Source organism: Anser brachyrhynchus (assembly GCF_964034855.1).
Source record: "Anser brachyrhynchus genome assembly, chromosome: 4".
NCBI classification, from domain to species: Eukaryota; Metazoa; Chordata; class Aves; order Anseriformes; family Anatidae; genus Anser; species Anser brachyrhynchus.
The window spans coordinates 15,912,401-15,933,458 of NC_137698.1; the positions used below are offsets into that span (position 1 = coordinate 15,912,401).

The 21,058-nt window shown below is 41.6% G+C and overlaps 2 protein-coding genes and 1 long non-coding RNA gene across 6 annotated transcripts in view; 2 read left to right on the forward strand and 1 right to left on the reverse strand.

Annotated features, from left to right (window-relative positions):
• On the forward strand, nt 1-17,781 carry SDAD1 (SDA1 domain containing 1). Its single transcript, XM_080589223.1, has 22 exons — nt 1-158; nt 292-396; nt 810-908; nt 1,071-1,181; nt 1,884-1,955; nt 2,043-2,143; nt 3,449-3,506; nt 4,401-4,475; nt 5,214-5,315; nt 5,775-5,844; nt 6,602-6,705; nt 7,881-7,938; nt 8,513-8,571; nt 8,938-9,014; nt 10,122-10,219; nt 10,608-10,684; nt 11,063-11,195; nt 12,411-12,508; nt 12,966-13,156; nt 13,687-13,771; nt 14,163-14,324; nt 17,407-17,781. Exons 1-22 carry the CDS (start codon nt 69-71, stop codon nt 17,455-17,457), a joined length of 2,076 nt encoding a protein of 691 aa, XP_080445349.1. The 5' UTR covers nt 1-68; the 3' UTR covers nt 17,458-17,781.
• The window catches only part of LOC308193989, a 27,184-nt gene continuing 23,726 nt past the window's right edge, over nt 17,601-21,058 (reverse strand). Inside the window, exons 3-4 of one of the 2 annotated variants that reach the window (XR_013950149.1) lie at nt 20,281-20,373; nt 17,601-18,500 (exon numbers count right to left, since the gene is read on the reverse strand). This is a non-coding gene — a long non-coding RNA (uncharacterized lncRNA). Of the gene's footprint in view, nt 18,501-18,961; nt 19,100-20,280; nt 20,374-21,058 lie in introns of those variants that run through there. The other variant, XR_013950150.1, reaches the window with a different exon arrangement.
• Nucleotides 18,973-21,058, forward strand: part of NAAA (N-acylethanolamine acid amidase) — an 11,343-nt gene continuing 9,257 nt past the window's right edge. For 2 of the 3 annotated variants that reach the window (XM_080589253.1, XM_080589254.1), the window contains exons 1-2: nt 18,973-19,367; nt 19,691-19,855. In XM_080589253.1, the coding sequence (XP_080445379.1) occupies nt 19,162-19,367; nt 19,691-19,855 (371 nt within the window). In that variant the 5' untranslated portion in view covers nt 18,973-19,161. The remainder of the gene's footprint in view (nt 19,368-19,690; nt 19,856-21,058) is intronic. The other variant, XM_080589255.1, reaches the window with a different exon arrangement.

Genomic DNA, 21,058 nt, shown 5'->3' on the forward strand with positions numbered 1-21,058 from the left:
GCGGCTGCCGTGGCGGGGCGGGGACTCTAAGATGGCGGCGCCCCGGCGGCAGTCACGTGGGCGCCGCCATGTCGGGCCGGCAGGGCAACAAGCTGCCCAGCAACCTGCCCCAGCTGCAGAACCTCATCAAGCGCGACCCGACCTCCTACACCGAGGAGGTGAGGCGTCTCCGAAGCCCCCGTGGCGCATGGGGGGGAAAAAAGGGGGAAAAAAGGGTTAATAATTCGAGGGAGACGGTAACAGGGGCTGCCGCGGTTCCTTGTGCCTCAGTAACGCTTCCTGTGCTTGCAGTTCCTGCAGCAGTACCACCACTACCAGTCCCATGTGGAGATCTTCACCTTCCAGCCCGACAAGCCCAGCAAGGAGCTGGCGGAGCTGGTCATGTTCCTGGCGCAGGTGAGCTGCTCTTGTCCCGGAGGAAAACGTCAGAGCTGGGCTCGAGCCCCTCGCCGGGCACGGCGGCCTCCCCCCGACTGCTGGGGTTGTGAGAGGTTGTATTTCGTGTCATCTTGTTGTCAGAGCCCTCCCCGAGCTGCTGTAAAGCTGTGTTTACCAAAATTTCCGTGTTACTAGCCATTTCTCAGGGAGGCAAGTTTTTCTTTTGAGGCTTTGGTTCAGTTTTAAAAAGGATCTTGTAACTGCACCACGTGTTTCACATCAGTGTTTCACTGATAACTTTTCTTTTGGTGTAGATAAACTGCTATTGTATGAATAATTTTATTAGTTGATTGTAACATCTCACATTCCTGCAGTTGACTGGTAACTCAAGGTTTTTAGTAGCGAGCTCACTCCAGCCTGTCTTTGCCCAGGTTGCCCACTGCTACCCAGACCAAATGGCCAACTTCCCGCAGCAGCTCAAAGAGATGCTCTCGTACCACCATACAGTGCTGGACGCAGACCTTCGAATGGTAAGGCTGCCACCAAAACGTGTTTGGGGCAGACCACGGCCTCTGGTTCAAGTATACCTGTGGGAATTCAGCGCTTCAAGTTTGCTTTTGCATCTTTTAATAAAGATGGAAACTGGGGGGTGCTGTGAAATTGTGATTCTGATCTCTGCTTCTCCCATACAGACCTTCTGTAAGGCTTTGATGTTGTTAAGAAACAGGAATCTGATAAATCCAACAAGTTTGCTGGAGCTCTTCTTTCAGCTGCTGCGATGTCACGATAAACTTCTACGAAAAGTAAGCTGTGATTACAAAAGCTGGGCTTGACTTCCAGTGGGTTTTGACCCGCCTAACAGAAGAAATAGTAGACAGTTCCACTGTTCATGTTTGTGAAATAAGTGGGACATGGGTCTGCTCCTTCAGAAACTGAAAGTGCCAAAGGCAAGACTCGATTTGTATATCTTCTTAGTAATGAAGCATGCCGCTGTAAACACTTTTACATGCAACAGCTTGTAAGCCTGTCCTGCATTTGCAGTTGAGCAGCTTGAATGTGTCTGCACATAAAAACCATAAGCACGTTGATGTCAGAGCAGGAATTACTGAATTCTATGTGAAAATTTTTAAGTTTAAAAAAAAAAGTTGCTAGTAAAAGCTTTATTTCGTGTTTTCTGCAATAAGCGTGAGATAGTTGCTTTCTGTGACCAGGATTACTAAACTTGCTCTCAGAATGTACATATGAAACAGTAGTGGGATTTTTTGAGTTAAGCTTCATGCTCTTTGTTTTCCTTCCTCACTGTGCTGTAAATTAAGTACGTTTTTTTCAAATCCATGAAAATCAAGCATATATGAGGATTTACAAGGTAACGTGTTGTTTTTCTAACTACAAATTAAAAGGGATCAGGCCTCTCGTTTTGGTACTTGGAGGCTTTGGGGAAATTACGGTGCATGTGCAGTGTTCCCTGTGTGACTTGCAAATGTTACTTTTTCTTTCTCGTACAGACTCTGTATACTCACATTGTGACAGACATCAAGAATGTAAATGCTAAGCACAAAAACAATAAAATAAACACAGTAAGTATTCTAGTTTTCAGGTGCACTTTGTTTTACTACTGTGTTTATTGAAGATTGGTAACAAATGTTTCCCAACTTTTTTCTTAGACACTACAGAACTTCATGTACAGCATGCTGAGGGACAGCAATCCCACTGCTGCCAAGATCTCTCTGGATGTGATGATTGAACTTTACAGAAGGAATATTTGGTAGGTTTGGCAGGCCCATGCTTCTTCCCTATTTAATGTAGGGCAGCCATCTTGACATCACTTGTGGCATGTTGTGCAAAATGTGATGTGGAGGGCCTCTGACTTTCAGTATATTTATCTTCTTTGTGTTCCAGTGGCTGGATTTTATGGAGCATGGTCTAGTTGGGAAGAAATGCTGTCCTCCTTAAAGTCTCAGAGTTACTTAAGTTGAATCTTTCACATTTTAGTTGAAAATACACAAGTTGTGTGTATTGCAGTTGAAACAAGCCTTGTGCAGCTCACTTGTTTGAACGTTTGCATATACAGCTGTTGGTATTGCCATACAGTCTGTGATGTACGGTGAAAAAATGAATTTTGTTTCTTCTTATTCCGTAAAGTCACTAGGGTAATTCTAGATGACTGATCTAATAAGTGCTTTGAGGGCTTTTTGTTGTTTTTAGGTGAAGCTGTAATGCAGCTTTTATTTTTAGCAGACACCAGCTTGAAAAATTATTGCTTAGAGAAATACTGAAAGCAGAAAAAGTGCACTGAGTGTTCAGTTGCTGTCTTAGTGCTAGTTGATGTCTGATATGTTGCTCAATCTTCCTCTTGTGTTCTAAAATGCCAGAGCAGATGTTACCCAATGGAAAATTGCATGAGAAGATGGTAGTTTTTTCACTCAACTTTTTGACTGTAAAAACAAAGTGTTTTTTTTAAGCCCTTCAGTTTCTAATTCCGTTGTTCTTCCCAGTTCTCGTACAGAGATAAACTGCGGAGATGTGTGAATACAACAAGGAATGCTGCTGGTGTGCAATGTATCTGCTGCTTTTTATGTATTTCTGAGATAAGTTAGTGACAGAGCCTTAACAGTGCAGTTCTTGTATTGCTTATTCCCAGCAGTTTCCAGCATGCGGGGAGGTGAATGGCAACACTGCTTTACCTCGGCATTAGGAGAAGCCTCAGCTGGCAGGCAGGATGCGGTGCCAGGTGGTATTTGTCATGAGGAGTTTTGATATGTAGTGTTCAGGGAAACAGTCTATTCCATGGTATGCACAAGGTCACAGCAGCTTTGTTAAGATTTTTGTTGGTGTAGTGGTAGGTTGAGAATTACTATAACAAAGGGAAAATTAGGATAGCTGAAAAAAATATTAGTGTTCCTGAAAAGATAAGACTTCTTGCAGTTTTAATGAGTAGACTTTTAAGTACCTAAGACTTGATATAAACTCAAAATATTTTTAGGAGTCCTAGTTCATGCAACTTAATTTTCTGAGAATAACTTGGGATTGTAAAACTTGAAGTAAAAGGCAATGTTTTGTTTTATTCCAGGAATGATGCCAAAACGGTCAATGTCATCACAACTGCTTGCTTTTCCAGAGTGACAAAGGTGAGGACAGAAGTCATTTGATGAAACTGGATTTAATCTAAGCTACCGTTATCCTGGGGATGCAGTTTCTTATTTCAGTACCCAAACTGCTAACAAGCTTCACTGATTATTAGTCTTTTGTTGTTTAATTTCAAAATGCCACTTGTGTTCTGGGAGTAGGACACATTTGGTGCTTAGGTGCAGAGCAGCAGAATGGGATGCTTGTCTTGTTGCAAGTGCAGGCTGGAGTGGGGAGGGTGGATGTACTTTCCCTTGCTACTCAGAAGAAACTGTCAGGATATTGCGACCTTATAATCAGCATCATTAAGGCATTTACTTTTTAAATGTGGAGAGAGCTGATATCTTGCCTGGGATTTGAGTGGATCTGAGGCTGCCTGTCATCTTTGTAGGTTTTCCAATGCTAGATGCTCTAAAAATGCATGTTATGGTTTGAGATACGTTCTTTCACAGTGAAAGTCCAAAAGCTGTTCCAGTTGATTAAAAACCAAAACAAACAATCAAAACCCAACAACCAACAAACCCATATAAACTAATGAAAGCTTGGAGTGCTTAGCACAGCTGATCAGGTATCGGCTGTGCAGGAGTTATCAATAATATTCGCATGGAGCAATTACATTGCTTTGCAGAAAGCTAGGAAGATTTCAGTCTCTGGATTTGCTCCTGTCACTGAGAAGCCCAGCTGTTTTTTGATCCTTTATGTGCCTCTGGCTGATGAGGGTTAGCAGCAAAAATTGACTTTGTTCAGAATGCTTTCAGTCTGATTGTTTGCTTTCTTTATCTATTCTTTTCTACCAATAATTGGAAATGTTTTAGCATAACTTAAGATCAGGATGCTTGGCTGTTGTAAATACTCTTGTCTGTTTGTCATGTCCTACATTTCACTTAATTTCTCAGGTATTAGTTGCTGGTTTGAAGTTCTTCCTTGGGAAGGATGAAAGTGAGAATCAAGAGAGTGACTCAGAATCTGAGGTGAGTGTTGTGATTAAATCTTCACAAAGTTCTGTTATCCTGCAGACTTTTGACTACACCAATGCATCTACTGTTGTGCTACAGAATTTTCTGTTTTGTTTCCTCCAGTTGTTGATCCACCTCACAAAAATGTTTAATTTTTTGCCACCTGGTCCCAGTTGATAGCAGGTTACCTTTACTATCTGTCTACAGCCTAAGGGCTCCCTTGCTTTCCTATACTCATTGTGAAGGAAGTTCTTCACTTGTAAGAGATAAGTGAGGGCTGGCCAATCCCCCTTTTTTTTTTTTTTAAGCTAATGAATTCGTAGATATGTAACTTTAGAGTTGTGGGAAGAGATTTTAACTTGGTTTTTAAGAGGCAGGTTTAATTTTTTAGATATCCCTTCAGTTCTGCCTCTCAAACTGCATTTCCCATTTATGTACAAATGAAATAATCCAGTTACCCTGAGAAGGCTGACAACCTGCCACAATTATAGTTTAGAACCTCCTAATACACGGCCATTATTGTGTGTGACTGTCTAGTACCCTGTGATTACCCAGCTGTAAAGATTACAGCTATCTCTCTGATATAAATGGTTTTATGGAATTGTGATTTTAAAGGCTACTATCTCTGTATGATGAAACTTAGGTGGGAAGAGACCGTTTTCAAATGTAGTACATTGATACTTTTTGTATTTCTGCTTCCTGTTTGAAGCCTGATTTCACCTGAGTCTTGTTTTCGTTGTGTTCCTTCTGAAGGACGATGGCCCCACTGCCAGAGATCTGATGGTGCGGTATGCAACAAACAAGAAAACAACCAAGCGCAAGAAGAAACTGGAAAAAGCGATGAAGGTTCTTAGGGTGAGGAGAACGGTGTTTTGACTTGCTGGTGTTTTAACTTAATCCTTCACATGCAGAAATCTTTTTGTTTCCACAGTCGTCATAGTTATCTTTTGTCATCTAATTTAGGTGAGGCTTCTAGAGCATACTAGCATCCACTGGTCGGGCAGTTTTCTGAAACACACTTGTCTGAGTTGTGGACTGGTTCTGCTCTTGGGTGCCCTTTTTGTGGTCCGTTACTTAGAGCATACTGTGTCTTGAGAAGCAACTTTTTGATGTGGTTCCTGTTGCCTGTTAGGTCAGGTGGTTGAAAAGCTAATGCAATTGAAAAGAATGGTAGTTTACTTGCTAAAAACCAAAGCACCTCTTTTTGAAGAGAATAATGAGGAATAGCAGCTTCCAATGGCAGCCTGAAACTGAAGCACCTGCAGCTATTTCATAGAAAGAAAAATGTCTCCTTTACTTTTTTTTGCCATGCAGAAACACAAAAAGAAGAGCAAGCCAGAGGTGTTCAACTTCTCTGCTATTCATTTGATTCATGATCCCCAGGGTAAGCATGCATCGTATTCTGTTTTTCAAACTGTTTTTCCCAGATACTAAAATTTAGACAAAACTCTGCAAGGAGAATGAAAGTAGACACAAATGTGATAATAGGATGCTTTTTTACACTTAAAACACTTAAAATGTGAGACCAATCTTGTTGCACTTGTCATAGTGGAACACGTGTAGGTGGCCAGACAAGGAAGGAGCTATACTGCACCATCTGCTTCGGGTTGCTACAAATCAGGATGTGTCTTTCAGCTTATATCTTGTATGTGTGAAGGCCATAGTTTGTGCGAAGGGGAAGTAGCTCATCTTCTGCAGCTTTTTTAGCTTATGCCTTTGTAGAATTGTATTCCTATTATCAGTCTGCCATTTGTCTAATACCACTTGACTCATTCACAGTCTCATGTAGTGAAACTCTGGGGATTTTGTTTTTCAGATGGGTTGAAATGCATCTTTTTAAAACAAACAAACAAACTAGCTTTAAATACCGACCCTGTATTTATGATGTTGCAGAGCTTCTGCTTTGTGTCCTTTCTTTTGGTCCTATGCACAGCTTTAGATTTTCTAGGCATGTGAGAGGAAAAATAAAGAACTGGGAGCAGTGCTTTGAGCACCTTAAGTTTCTTCTGTGCAAGGACAATGGAGCTTTAAAGAAAAACTAAACAACAACAGAACTTCACTATCTTTTTTTAACCCAGTCTCAGCTGAGTTTGGCACAGTGCCTTTTGAGACTACCACAAACCTATTATTGCTTCTTCTAGACTTTGCAGAGAAACTGCTGAAGCAGCTGGAGAACTGTAAGGAACGATTTGAAGTGAAGATGATGCTCATGGACCTAATATCTAGGCTAGTTGGAATCCATGAGGTACATAATAATTCTGTAATGACCTGACAGTTGGGTGGTGGTGTGCTCTGGCCTTGTGCCTCTGGAAAGTGAGTTAATTTTCCTGTATGTTGAAAAATGAAGCTGAGTATACCCATGGAGTTGCCAGTGGGCTTTATGGTATGGCACAGTGATGTAGGCTTGTATGGTACTAAGTGAATTCAGCTTGAGAAGGCTGGTGGTGTGTAATAGCTGGGATGTCGTGACTAGAGGGGAAAATGCCTATTTAAAAACTTGTGTCTTCAGTGTAGTTTTTTAATTGAGTCTAACAATAGCTTAAGAACAGCACTCTGAGGTATAACCAAAGTGTGATCAGACTTCCTTAAGAATCTGTTCCTCTTGGGGCCGGGCTCTGTGGGGCGAGGGAAATACTAGTCCTTGTGGGTATCCTCAAGGCTAACAAAAAGGTGGAAATGCTCACTGTGGCTGTATGAGCACTCTTGAATATAGGGAGCATAAGAAAGTCCAGTTGTTTTTTTTGACACTACTGGGTTCACACCTAGGCACATAGAGCTGCTACTTTGTGCTTTGGTCTCTGCCCAAAGCATTCCTCCCAGTGACCAGGGCATCTGAATTGTCAGGTCTCGCACATCACGGAGACCCCAGTGTTGCAGTGGTGTCAAACCTGAGCCCATGCTATTTCCTCATTGCATAAAGCTTAAGTAGAACTTACCATGTGTAAGTCCAGGAGGAATATGAAGTACTTGTCACTTGGGAGGTGTGTGTCCAGGTGTTAGGCTGCTTCAGCATCAAATATTCATTTAGGCTTGCTGGAGAAGTTAGTGAAGGGACTCAGATGCTAAATGAGCATGAATTTAGGGACAGTCTCTGTTTTGAGAGGACTATGTTCCTGAAGCTATGGGAAGAAGTGGCACATCATTGTGCAGCAGACCACCCAACTGGATTTCTGTGCAGTCAAACAAGAACCACTGTGGATTTCAGATTTTGGCATTGAATCTTAATTTCGTTGGAAAAAGTCCCTTCCTCACCTCTATGTATTTCAAGTTCAAGACAGGTGAAATGTGTTACACAATAAAATCTGAGGCATTTTCAGAGCAGGCTGTGTAGGTTTGTTGATTGTTTACAGCATGTCAGGTTATAAAAGTGGTCTCAAAAGAGAAGCGACTAACCTGTTACAACTTTTATCTTCCCTGCAGCTTTTTCTTTTTAATTTCTACCCCTTCATTCAGAGATTTCTACAGCCCCATCAGAGAGGTAAGCAGCTACTAGTTGATAACAGTGTTGGTCTGTCATTTCACATGTACAGTCACTTCCTAAGTGGTGCTGTGAGCAGGTAGCAGTAGCAAAGTTGGAAGCAAGAATAGTCCAGGGATTGTGGATGAAGGAGGCAAAAGGCTCCAGTTGTCCAAAACTGGACTTTCCTGGAAGCTGTGTCCACTTGATGCTCTTAAGTGCTTGAGAAACTTCAGCAATGGGATCAAGTGAGTTCCTAGTTCCTTGCAGAACCTGACTTGTTGAGCAAAGCTGTGACTGCCTTTTGCTGCTTTTTTCCTTCTGTTTCACTCTAGAATGGAAACATGTATTTTGGTGTAGCTGGCTATAAAGGGTCTGCACTGCTGCTGGGGTAGAGATCCAGATGTGTTCCTAATGCTTTGTGAGAGAGAAGTACAAGATGTCTCAAATAACTTCAGCCTCGAATGGCTTTGATGCTTAGAAGCTTAGGATCTCATTGACTTAGCTGTATTGGTGGATGTGGGTAATGGCCAAAATAAGTTGCACTGATGTACTTGGACAACTTCTCCCCCTTCCTTTTTATTTTTACTTCCAGAAGTGACAAAGATTCTTCTGTTTGCGGCACAAGCTTCGCATCAGCTAGTACCACCCGAGGTCAGTATTCCATAAACTTTTGGTGATGTTAAAATGGACAGTGTGCAAGCTGGAAGTGTTAAGTGCATTCACTGGGGATGGGGGACAAGGAATCCGGTCAGACCCTTTTTCTTGAAAACCACGTGGGAATTTTTGCTCTTTGACAACTTCTGCAAGTTACAGGTTGTTGTTTTTTGTAAAGGGATACAGCCCCAATGCTCAAGGTCTTCAATTTCTGCAGGAGAATTTGTCTAGAAGTTATTTGCAGGCTATAGTGTTAAGTCACAAGCTCTGCCTTTCTGTGAAAAGAGCTCTGTTAATAAGATGTAATCACCTCACAATTATATTAAATAGTAAGTATATTTACCCTTTCTTCTGTATTTTCAGATTATCCAGTCAGTGTTGATGACCATCGCCAACAACTTTGTCACTGACAAGAATTCTGGGGAAGTCATGACTGTAGGGTGAGTACAGAATTTTATTACAACCGTAAAACTCTGAATGTGGAAAAATATTTTCCATTTTTTGAAATGACCTTCAGCCTATTCCTGTCATTCATCTTTGCTTTTAAGAACCAGCTTGAATAAAAACAAGACAGTAAACATAAACTTTCCTTAATTTTCTTGTCAGTGTTGTAAATTCCTCAGCGCAATGGGTTTCTGTATTTAGCCAGTGCTGTGACTTAACTCTTTTGGATTTTGTGATGGCCTTTTTTGATTTCTTGTTTGGTCTTGTGTTTTTCTTCCTTCCCAAGTACTATGTTATTTCTAGTTTGAGGGTACACCCTCTTGTGTTTGAATCAAAATAACTTTGATTTGTATACACACAGTGAGTAGACAGCATCGTAATTCTAGACTTTTACTGTCTAGTAGATTAAATTTTCTTACTGACAACAAATTCAAGTGTTGCTGTTAGTGAAACTATAAATTGCTTGCTATCTCTGTTGAAGAAAGTATGCTTTTGTAATAGGTCTGGTGTAGGCAGAGTAGAATATGACCAGTAAATGTAGGAGAGAGCTGAGCTGTGCCTGAAGAAGATGAAGTAGTTGGCAGGGGAAGCTACTATGGGCAGCTATGTTTTGAATATTTTCATGAACTACTTTTTTCCTCTTAACATGGTTATAGTCTAGCAACAAGTTTAGTGTACTGTGTGTGTGCATGAAGATGATAAAAAGAAACTTGGTGTAAGCACACAGGTTTCCTTTATAGTGTTGTTTGTCTGCCCATGCTTGACAGGAGAATTATTTCTTGATTTTGGCCTTGCCTAGGCCTGGTGATTGTTTGACAGCTTTTTGCAAATATGTATGGTTGGACCTAGCTTTTAGTTGCAGAATCCTGAGGTCCAAAATCCTACGAAATAGTAGGTGGAGAGCGTAGAGTATGGACCAAAGATGGAAGTTTTGGGAGAAGTTTTGGAGAACTATGGCAGAGAGCATCCTGTTATGTTCCCCTCTGTTACACCTAACGCTTCAGAAGATTCATCAAGTTTGAGATAATTCAGTCTATTACTGGGCCAGTGAGTGTCTCTCCCAACCATGTTATTCAGGAAAATATTTCACTTTTAATTTTTAGAATCAATGCAATAAAAGAAATCACAGCGAGATGTCCACTAGCCATGACTGAAGATCTGCTCCATGACCTTGCTCACTACAAGACTCATAAAAATAAAAGTGAGTATGTTATATGGATATGACTCTTAGATCTTTCTTCCTTTTTTCTTGTCATCTGGTCCTCTGTTACAGCCTTCATAATAGTACTGCATTTTCTGGTGGGCTGAGAGATACCATTTTTAATGTCTGTTGCATTTCTATGCATATACTTAGTCAAACAGTCATGGGTAGTTATGGCAAGGGAAACAGCTGGCAGAACTGGAGAAGGGCAGCTGCTTGTTAACAAAGATTTGGCCCTGAGAGCTGGATCCTGCATTGGAGAAATCAGTGGGAGCTAGTATTTCAGAAAATACATGAATAGGCTGTAATACTGTTTATCTCAGTACACTTTGGTTTGCTCAGGATTCTGCTCTACTATACTTAGTCCTGACTCTATTTTTCTGGCTAGATGTGACGATGTCTGCAAGAACTCTGATACACCTCTTCCGTTCGCTGAACCCAGAGATGCTACAGAAGAAATACAGAGTAAGTGTTTCCTCTGCATTGCGTTCACTATAAATGTAAGCTTATGTGCTCAAAAATAATAACTACTCTCAGAGCCTCTTGAGAATGTGATGGAATCACACATTTTTTTTCTCTCCAGGCCTTTTCCCTTGCTGCATTTTGACATGGCTTTCTCTTGTTTCAAGGCTTCTTTAGTTCAGACTCATCAAACTTATTGACAGAAGCTTCATGCTGCAGAAGTCTGTCTTCCTGCAGTTTGTTCAACTTCTCTATAGTAATTCAAGATCTTTTCATGTTTCATCAGGCGGAATTTCTTTCCTACAACTCCACCCCCTATTTTTATAGGCTTGTGTGAGTTAAGATGGCAGCCTGCTTAATATGTGTTTTATTTACTTACAGGGTAAACCTACTGAAGCCTCGGTGGAAGCCAGGATTCATGAATATGGAGAACTGGATGCCAAAGACTATATTCCAGGAGCAGAAGTACTGGAGGTTGTGAATGAAGAGGAAAAAGGAGAAAACCAAGGGGAAGGTTGGCCTTTTTTCTTTATTACTTCCATGTTGTGCATCATTGCTGCTAAGATTTTATTTGGACTTGGCGTTCATGCATTTCATTTGCTGCTGTCACATGCTGCATGGTTTGTATGTGTCCATATTTATCCATTAAGAAGCATGGATACTGTCCTCGAGTTAAGTGCAATTTATCCTGAGAGATCTGATAGTCACTGCATTGCTTCATATAATAAAGAGATGAAAGAGAGGAGAGAGAGGAAAGAGGGATTTTGAACAGCAGAGAGAAGCAAAATAGGTCATAGAGAGCAACTTTGCTTTAAATTGCATTGCTTCCTTCCTTGGGTTATATAAAGTGGAGGGGGCCGGAAATGTTGCTGAATGCAGTGTGGTAAGGATTAGCATTTGTAAACTAGTGTTTCTTCAGAGATTCTCCTAAATGCAGCTGCTTGTTTTGAGGGCCTTGAACATAACTTGAGAGTTACGCTTTACAAAGCATAGGGTTTTGGTACAATTTGCTGCAACAGTGACTTGCTGCAAACTGATTAGCTATCCTCTATGGTTGGCATTCTTTAGAATGAAAGAAATGTATGTAAATGCATTTCCTGTAAAGGCTTTGTTCACCATTGTTGCAGGTTTATTTAAGTTCATAACAAAAATGTTTTAAAGGGACTGCAGCTCACAGTAATGACAAGATAGAACAGGTTTTAACAAGCCTGTTGTGTGTGTTCAAATATCTTACGCTGCCGTATGTGGTTATCACTAAAAATTGGTGTCCATAGCTGTACGCTTAGCTGTCCACAATAGCTGTCCATAGCTGCACACGATGTAGGTGCGCTAAGAAATGAAGGCTGAGATGTCTTTGTACAGCTCTGAATCAGTTGCTTTTAGAGTTATACCCGTGTGATGCTTTGACTTTGCAGGCCAGGTAGAATTTGGTAGCTGAACTTGCCAGTGGGACAGCATGAGAGCTATTGGTTTGTTCAACCGTGGATGTCTAGAAATATTACTCCCAACTAATGATCAAATGTGTGAAGTATCTTAAGTCTTATGAACGTCTATGTAGTTCTGAGGCTGGGATGCTGAGATCCTACAGTTTTGAGTGTGTCCCTGGGCACAAATGTAGTTAGGTAGTAAAAGGCAGTGAGAGCTTAGGATCTGCTCTGAAATAATTTGAAATGCAAAAAGTTCAACCAGCTCTGTACTAGCAGCTCTGTGCATTTGTTCCCTTGAGCAGATGGATGGGAAAGTGCTAGTATGAGTGAGGGGGAAGATGATGAAGATGGAGAGTGGATTGACGTCCACCACTCTTCAGATGAGGAGCAGCAAGAAGTGGTGAGTTCCAAGCGTGTTCTACCCCCAAATAGAAAAGGGACTTGTTAATAGCAGTCCACATTCTCATGTTCTACCTTCTCATGGCTGCTCATAACTACCTTACCTGCATGGTAACTTGACCAAAATCAGTGAGTTGAAGTATGTTTTTGCACCTGTGCTGAAATATGTTTGCTGTCAGGGTGAGGGGGGAGAGTTGGGGAATTCTCTTCCAGTGCTAAGCTCCTTCAAAGCAATGGTAACTTTCAACTCCTTAGTATTTCAGAGGAAATAAAGTACTCTTTTTTTTTTTTTTAATACCACATGTTAGATATGACTCTTAAGAATCCTAATAACTGTTTATAGCGTTCCCCAGCGTTGTTCCCCCTGTGTGGATATTTGGGAGGCAAGAGTGTCATGGATTGTAGAACAAATGGTTTGCAGAGCTCTGGATGATTGTCCTTTTGTACTTGTTTCGAAGGCAGAGAAGATGAAAAGCATGCCTATAGAGGAACGGAAAGCTAAAGCTGCAGCAGTCAGTACAAGCAGGCTGCTAACTCAAGAAGACTTCCACAAAATACGTCTTGCTCAGCTCTCCAAAGAGCTTAATTCTGCACCAGGCAAAGCTGCAAAGAGGAAAAATATTGAAATAGATGATGAAGAGGAGAGCAGGTAGGATGTGAAATATTGTCAAGCACATTTTTTTCCCCACAGTTTGGTGATAAAATTTTTAATTGCCGTAGGGTACAGAGCTCTGCTTTTGGCTGTTATCCCATGGTGGCAGGTGGCAAACAGCCACATGGCCTAGAATGGATCCTGGCCTGGGGGATTTATTTATACCTGGGAGAAAAAAGCAAGGGGGGGCCAATGGAAACTGGGACTAGTTTGTTTGTTCAGAGGAATTTTATTTTTTAAATTGTGTTATTTTTTTAGCAGTACTTGCAAGTCTGTATCTCCAGAGTTTCTTAAATGTTGTGGTTCAAGCTGGACTCAAAAAACAGTCATGAGAGAATTTTGTATGGGTTGTCCCAAGCATGAGGATTAGCCTGAGAGGAAGAACAAAAAGTGCCTGTGTGAATGTGTATAGGGGAACAATGGCCTAAGAGATGGGTGAGAGACAAAAGGTCAGGAGGACATTTTGGTGTTCTGGCCAGATGATGTTTTGTGTTTGACAGCCTTCTGTTGGATTTCTGTGTGCGTAGGGGCGAGTTGCTTTCACTCAGAGATATCGAACATCTACATAAGAAGCCGAGGTCAGATAAGGAGACAAGATTGGCAACTGCAATGGTGAGGAACTGGGCTGTTTCATATCCTCTTTTTAGACATTTGTGGGGTTTGTGTTCTTGTCTCCTGTGGAATAAGGAGGTGGTGTTGAATCTGTAAGACAGATGCCCAGCTGCCATCTGTGTTTTGATTAAGTTATTTTTTACTGTTGCATCGTGGCTGTAACTGATAAGCAACCTCTTGCTGGTCGCAGGTGAAGATGAAAATACAGACACCCCCATTTTCACTGACACTTAATACAGCCAGCATGGAGGAATGCAGTTAATACACACAGGAAGTCATACTGAATCTGGATGTATGCTTGCTGCTCTAGAACCTGTCACCCTAGCAGCTGACGTTTACTGTAGGGAAGGACAAATGGCCTTCTCTTATTATGGTGTGTTGTCTATTCTAGGCTGGAAAAACGGATAGAAAAGAATTTGTGAAAAAGAAAACAAGAATTAACCCATTTGCCAGCTCTACCAATAAAGAGAAGAAAAAGCAGAAGAACTTTATGATGATGAGATACAGCCATAATGTCCGGACCAAAAATAAGCGTTCTTTCAGGGAAAAACAGGTAACGTTTAATGTTGAAATTAGGTGGGGCAGTCTGAGTAATAAACTTGTAATGTTGGTGAAGTGCTGTCTATCCTATACCCTAAGATTTTGGTGTTTAATTTGATGGATTAATCACTGGAAGAAGTTGTGAGCTAGGTTGCTTCCCATGAAACCTACCCAGAGGAAGTATATCAGAGACTGTGGGGGTGGAGGAGAATGCTTTGTCAGAATCTGCTCGTGACTATGCACAAAGAACCATGCACTGTTGCAAAATCATGGGTAGGCTAGCAAGATGATTAAAATGTGGTTTGATTTCTTTTTTCCCTTTAAGCAATAACAGATCATGTTCAAACTAATATTGTGATAGAAGAAATCTTTCCCACGATACAGTGGAGTTGGTCTTCAGGACAGGCTTCTAGTGTGTGTTTCTTTACTCCCATAGTCTGTCTTTGACCTTTCTCTTATTACTGTCATATTATGGACTCAGCTGTCCTGGCTTGAGGTCATCTGAATGCTTGATACAAATGCACTTAAGGCTCAGATGCAGTTGCTCTTTAGAACTTTTTAAAGCTAATCAGAAAAATAAGTCGCTTCCTTGGCTTAGCCTGCTGCCATAGTTTGGCAATACTCTGTTCTCAGTGGCGATGCCCATGCCTTCTACTGCTTCCTCAGTTACGAGCTTAGCTATGGGGCTGATGCAGGATTCAAAACAGTCTTCCCAAAATCACATGTAAGTTAAAAATGCATCTGTTTGGTAGTCCAGTTACCGTGTATTCCCACAGGCAGCTGTGCCAGGGTAGCTGAAGGGATAACTAAAAGGTGAGGCAGAAACTTAAGGTTGATAACTTCGTCCCTGAGGGCACTGGCCAGGGAGCCCATGTAGCTTCCCCACACAGCTGGGGTTAGATGAAGTGGCAGACATGGAGTGTGGACAGAGCCCCCTCACTTCTGTGATGCTTCACAGCTGGGGTTAATGCCTAAACTGTGGCAGCTGTTGCTGGTGTTAATACAGGCATATTGTTTTGCCCTACTGTGTTTCACCTTGGCAGGGTAGATCTGTGTTAACAACAAAAATCGGCCTTAAAATCCCTTTATCTAACCTGGCAGGTGGCCAGTCAGGAGTGTTACAGGGTGTTACAAAACTGAACTACTTTGAAGGTGTTCTGAGGAAAAACTTCTATAAGAATCCAAGTGTGCTGGCTTCTTTTTTTGTGTTACTGATTTGTGTTTACTTAAGTGTTGTCTTGTGGTAGGGCATGTTCAGGTGCTGCTTTCACAAACCCTCCTCTGTCCTTGTGAGCTGTTTCCAGGATCATAATAAGTTGATGTGTATTTGTTGGCCATTTGTTGTCTTAACAGCAACAATACTGAAAAAGTTTATAGACTCAACAAGTCTTCTTCAAGAAGAAGACTTGGACTAATATCCTGTATAGTTTTTTGTTTTTTATCATTCTGTTTTGCCTTGTATAAGGCTGACACCTTAGCCCAGTACTTAAAACACAGACAATGTAGCAAATCAACAGTCCATGTGCTTTTAGGAAACTACTGTTAATTCTCTGTCCTTCTCTTGAGAAGTTGGGTGTAATTTTAGCCCAAGAGTTTTGGATTAGCTGCTGAGATAGGATTCTTAGCAGTTTGTTCTTTTAAAAAATATATGTAAAAAGCAGGTGTCCATGTGCTCAAAAACATCTCCATTGTAGTGTAGTGCCTTTAATCTTTTTTTTTTTGAGATTATACTGACTCTTAAACTTGGTTCCCTGTTTTTATAAAGTCATCTTGAATGTTTTCAGTCCTTACTCCTGATTCAATGTTTTGAGTTCCAGTGTAACAGCTAAACAGTGAAATGAAAGTACCCTTCTACTTTCTTCTAATTTAAGTTAGACCACAGCATCAGTCCTGTTGACGGTGATTGGGAAGTACTGTAAAAATAAAAGTGGGTTGGAGTACTGTAGTTTTTAAGATAATTCCTTCTGCTGCCCTCCTCAGTGGTAGAATAAAATGGAATGTTGTCTATAGTCAAGATCTAAATCCCTTTACCAACAAAAACGTGTATAATATATCACTTTAAAGAGACTGTGTATGGCACTCATTAAAAATTGCAGCATCTCCTTCCTACCCTTGAAAAGCAGCTTTGTAATAATCTCAAAAAATTCCTGTTAATCCTACTTAGCTCTCAGTTGGACTGAAGTTTTTTTTTCTCATCTCTTCTTGCCAAACAAGTCTGTAGAAGAACAACTTGTTACTCAATCCTTTTCCTAACTATGTAGGATCTTAAATGATGATCTGATGCATTGATGAATGTTTTATTTTTTGAAGCCCTACTCTTTCCTTAACTATACTGTTTAACTAAGCAACCACAGCATTTCTGCCAATGTGTTAGCACTTGCCAGTTACTGCTCCCAGTTTTAGCTGATCGATTATTAGTATTTCTCTGAGATTGAATAAATTTTAGGAGTCTTCCTTAGTATTATGCTTACTTAATGAAAATAGCTTAACGAGACTTACCATCAATTAGATCTGTCTGTGTAAGTGCTACCAAAAGTTCTTAATTTTACAGCTGAAGGTAATGCTGTACTCCTGTTTTCTGTAGAAATCTATAAACAATTTCTCAACTGCATTCTGATATTTTACTACCTTCCAGCTTCTTGCGTCAGATTCAGGTTGTCTATATTCACAGCCAGGTTTGAGTGGCTTTTGAACTTGAGTATAGGTAGTCATAAAACAGCAGTAGGAAGGAGCTGTGTGGCTAGCTCCTTTGTCTGTGATCTGCCTACTCAATGCTGGTGTAGTTAGTGTTACTAGCACCTGAGTCAACTGGTTTAAAGACAATTCAGGTTAATTTCTCATCTTGCAGTCTTACTTATCTGTAATACATAAAAGCCTCTATAAATGTCTATCTCAGCATAGATGATGGAAGCTGTTAGCTGTAGCATTCTCTTTAAAAGTTTGGTGATCTTATCTGCAAATGTCTGGTTCCTACAATACCAATGGGATGTGTACGATGGGCATATTGAAGAGGATTGTCAATGTGATACTGTTTCCGTAATAGTTAAAGCTAAGAGTTTGAAATACCTGAATATCCCTCTTGTTTCATATTCCAGCTGGCTCTTAGAGATGCACTTCTGAGACAGAGAAAACGGCTGCTGAAATAAAATGGTAAAGGAGAAGAATAGTTAATCATCCTTGAAGAAACAGGAAACCTAGAAATGCTTATCTTCCACTCTCTTAAAGAAGAAAAAAGTACTGAATTGCCTTATGGATTCATCTCTACTCTGTTCAGAATTATAAATTGAAGGCTGCTGCGAAGTTGGATATTGCATCTATAGGACAGACCAAAGAGGCCTTAATCCTTGCAGGCTTTTGGTTTTTAAAGCATTCTAGGAAATAAGGCAGTTGTCTTTTATTGAATATAATTTATTTACAGCTGTTTTTGTATGTGTAAGTATTAATTAAAACATACAACCTCACTGTAAAAACTATTTGACTTGATTCAATTAATGAATAGATAACTGGAAGGAAAATGAATATTCCAGCTCAACCCTTAAACATAACGTATACACTTTATACCTGTCTTACCGCTGTGATTTCACAGACTTAGTAAGTGGTTGTTTTTAGGACGTTTACTACTAATAAAGCCACACGGAGGGAAAGAACAGCTTAGTCTATGAAGGTAACAAAAATAAAATTAATCCATATTCCCATTTAAATAGAAGGGTAATGTCACATGCAGGAGAAATATGCAGTCTTGTTCTCCCATATCCATGCGTTGTTTGGTAATACTTGCTTGTGTTTGATTTTTTGTGAGAATGTGTGAGAAAAACATTGGTCTATGCATTCTTTACCTTAAAGTAAAGGTTCAACTCCTGTTTCAGCCTTTACCTCACCTGGGATTGCTAATGGCCTTTCTGCCCCTTACCTAGTCACCTGTTTCCCTGATAGCTTACTTATACTACCCTTTGTCAAGTTTTGTTTCATTTCCTTGGGGAGGAGAAACAGGTGACATATGCACAGTGTAATAGAACATATGGTGGGGTGTTTTTTCTTGTTTTCAATTTTCAAGAAACCAGCTTAATGTTTATATCCTGTACCACCATTCACTCAACATAGGTATATTTACATTGAATACACAATTGTATCACTTTTAATTACCATTTGTCTTGCTTGTGGCTGGGTTTTCTTGGTCACATCCTGTATCCTAAAGAAAAAAACACAAGCTTGAGGGAGAGGGAGCTTGTACAGAATGAAAGTCAACTTTCTATTGGAGGCTGTAAATGAAAATTAAGGCTTCTCCTAAGGGAAAGATGGGGATAACTCCTCTTCTCTAGGGAATGGGGCAAGTAACTGGGTGCTGGCGGAGGACTTGGCAGGGTCTGGAGACCACAGGTAGGGGAGAACAGTAGGAATGCCATATACATTTGTAGGAAACCCCCTTGCACTATTCTCTCTTCGCTGAACAGCTGTGCACAGTTTCCCGGGTATATGTGTGGCAGGAGGAGCTGTGCCCAGTTTCACAACGTGCCCAAGAGCCAATTTCACAAGCTGTGCTCCCTTTCTCGAGTTTCCCCTCTACCCTCCTTTTAAAACCGAGGGCGTAGACCCTCTTTCTCTCAGGTATTTATCAACCAGCGCTAGGGGAAACGAAACACAGGCACTAACCTCTCCTTTACTCGTTTGCTGCCAGTGGGGAAGCTCGGGGCGGGAGAGGCGAGGCCGTGACCGTCCGCCTTCTCCCTGAGGCGAGGCTCCCGTTGGGGCCCGCGGCGCCGCCGCCATATCGTGGCCCTTCCCCCTGAGCCGCCCCTCGGGGGCGTGGGGCTGCGGGCACGGCTGGGGCCGCAGCGGCCACTTCCAGCAGCATGGGGCAGGCAGCGGCGTGGGGCTCCCGGCTGTGGGGGCTGGTGGTGGTGGTGGTGCTGTGCGGGACGGCGGCGGCAGCCGGCCCCGGGGCGGCCCCGCTGCTGTGCAACGTAAGCCTGGACAGCCCCGCCGGGGAGCGGTGGCTGCCGGTGCTGCGGCACTTCGAGCCCGCCTTCCTGCGCGCCGCCGTCGCCCGGGTCATCGAGTGAGTGTGGGGCGGCGGGGGGACCCTCCTTGGGACGGGGTGGGGTGGCGGGGCCAGCTGTGCAGGGGCTGAAGGGCTCTGAATTGTCCCCAGGTCGCCTGGGCTGTGGCTTATGGCTGGGTCGTGCAGGGTGCTCGAGGGATGCGTAGAAAGGTGATGAGGTGTAGCGAGGGCTGGGATGCGGGGCGAGGGTGCTAAGTGGTCGGTGTCAACCGGCACGGCTGGTCCCGGTTTGGGACAGGCACTCAGTGGAGCATAAGTTGCAAGCCTCTTTGTCTCTTTCTCAGCTAATAGGTAGCTAATGCCTTGAGCGTGTTTTGCAGTGAAACTGTACCAAAATGGGTCCACGAAGTTATTGAGCCAATTGCAGCAGAGCTGGAGTCCTTCATGCCACAGCCCTTCGCAGGGGAAATCCTGGGGCTGTGCAAAGCCCTGGGAATCAGTTTGGGCGACGGAGTTCTGCTTAACTTCGCCTATGAATCCACTGCGTAAGTGACTGAGAGTAATGGAAATCTGACGGACGTGGACACAGATTCATTTTAGCGTAGTATCTGACAAGGCAGATAAAGATATGGCAGATAAATCACGCTGTTCGATCTGATACCATTTCTGATGTTCAGCTGGGAGGCAGTTTGCATGCTTATTTGAATGAGGTACAGAGCAGCATACCCAATAAGATAGTCTTTTAAATGCTAGTTCTTCATATTTCACAGAGCATGCTCATCATCCTGAGCCCCCATAAGACCTATGAAATTTTAAGTTTCTCGACTCTAACAATGCTCCAGAATGAACAGCAACCAGGAGCAAACTACCGGTCTGCAACTTTTCTTTACCTTTACAATTTTAACAGACAGTGCTGTGCATCACTGGGATGACAAACTTACAACTCCAGAGAAAATAAGTTGTGAATTACCTGCTAATTCAATTACAGAATTATGGAGTATCCTGAGTTGGAAGGGATCCACGTGGGTCATTGAATCCGACTCTCGATTCCACACAGGGCAACCTAAGTGATAAAACATATATCTTAAGATCATTGTGCAACAGCATACTTCTTGAACAACATACTTACTAAAAATTGTTTCCATGAAAGTGAAACTATTACTGAAAAATGAGTTTCAGCACACTTCCTGTCCCAGAGAAGTTAGACTGCTGTTGAAATGGTCAACGCTTTGAAAGTAGTCAGTTTCCAAACTGAAAAGATTTTGTTTGAACATTTAAGCTAACTGTAATCAAAATATAATCAGGGTCCAGATAGAAATGAAACAATCTATAATTTAAAAAAAGGAAATCAAAAAAGTTTCAAACTGATACTTTGTGGACATTTTTTGATGTTGGCTTTTCAACTTGATTTAGAAAAAGTAAGTTTTGAAATAATGAAATTTTTCCTAAGTGGAAATCATGATTCCTGCTTGGTCTGTTATATCTGACCTGGTACAGACAGTAGCAGGGATTTTGACTTTCTAAGTCAGGTGGGATGTCGTAAGTTAAATATTGTACAGTTTTGTATGCCAGGCTCTCTGGAAAGTCTTTACCTTGTGGATATTGTGCATGACTTGTACAGGACACTGTCAAACTTTCTCGTACTTTTCTTTTTCCTTTAAATTGAAAGTAAAGGCTGTGTGAAATTATATGAAAAAGTATAAGGTGAGACTATTCTTTCAGGTTGTGAATTGCAAGTGTTAATGATG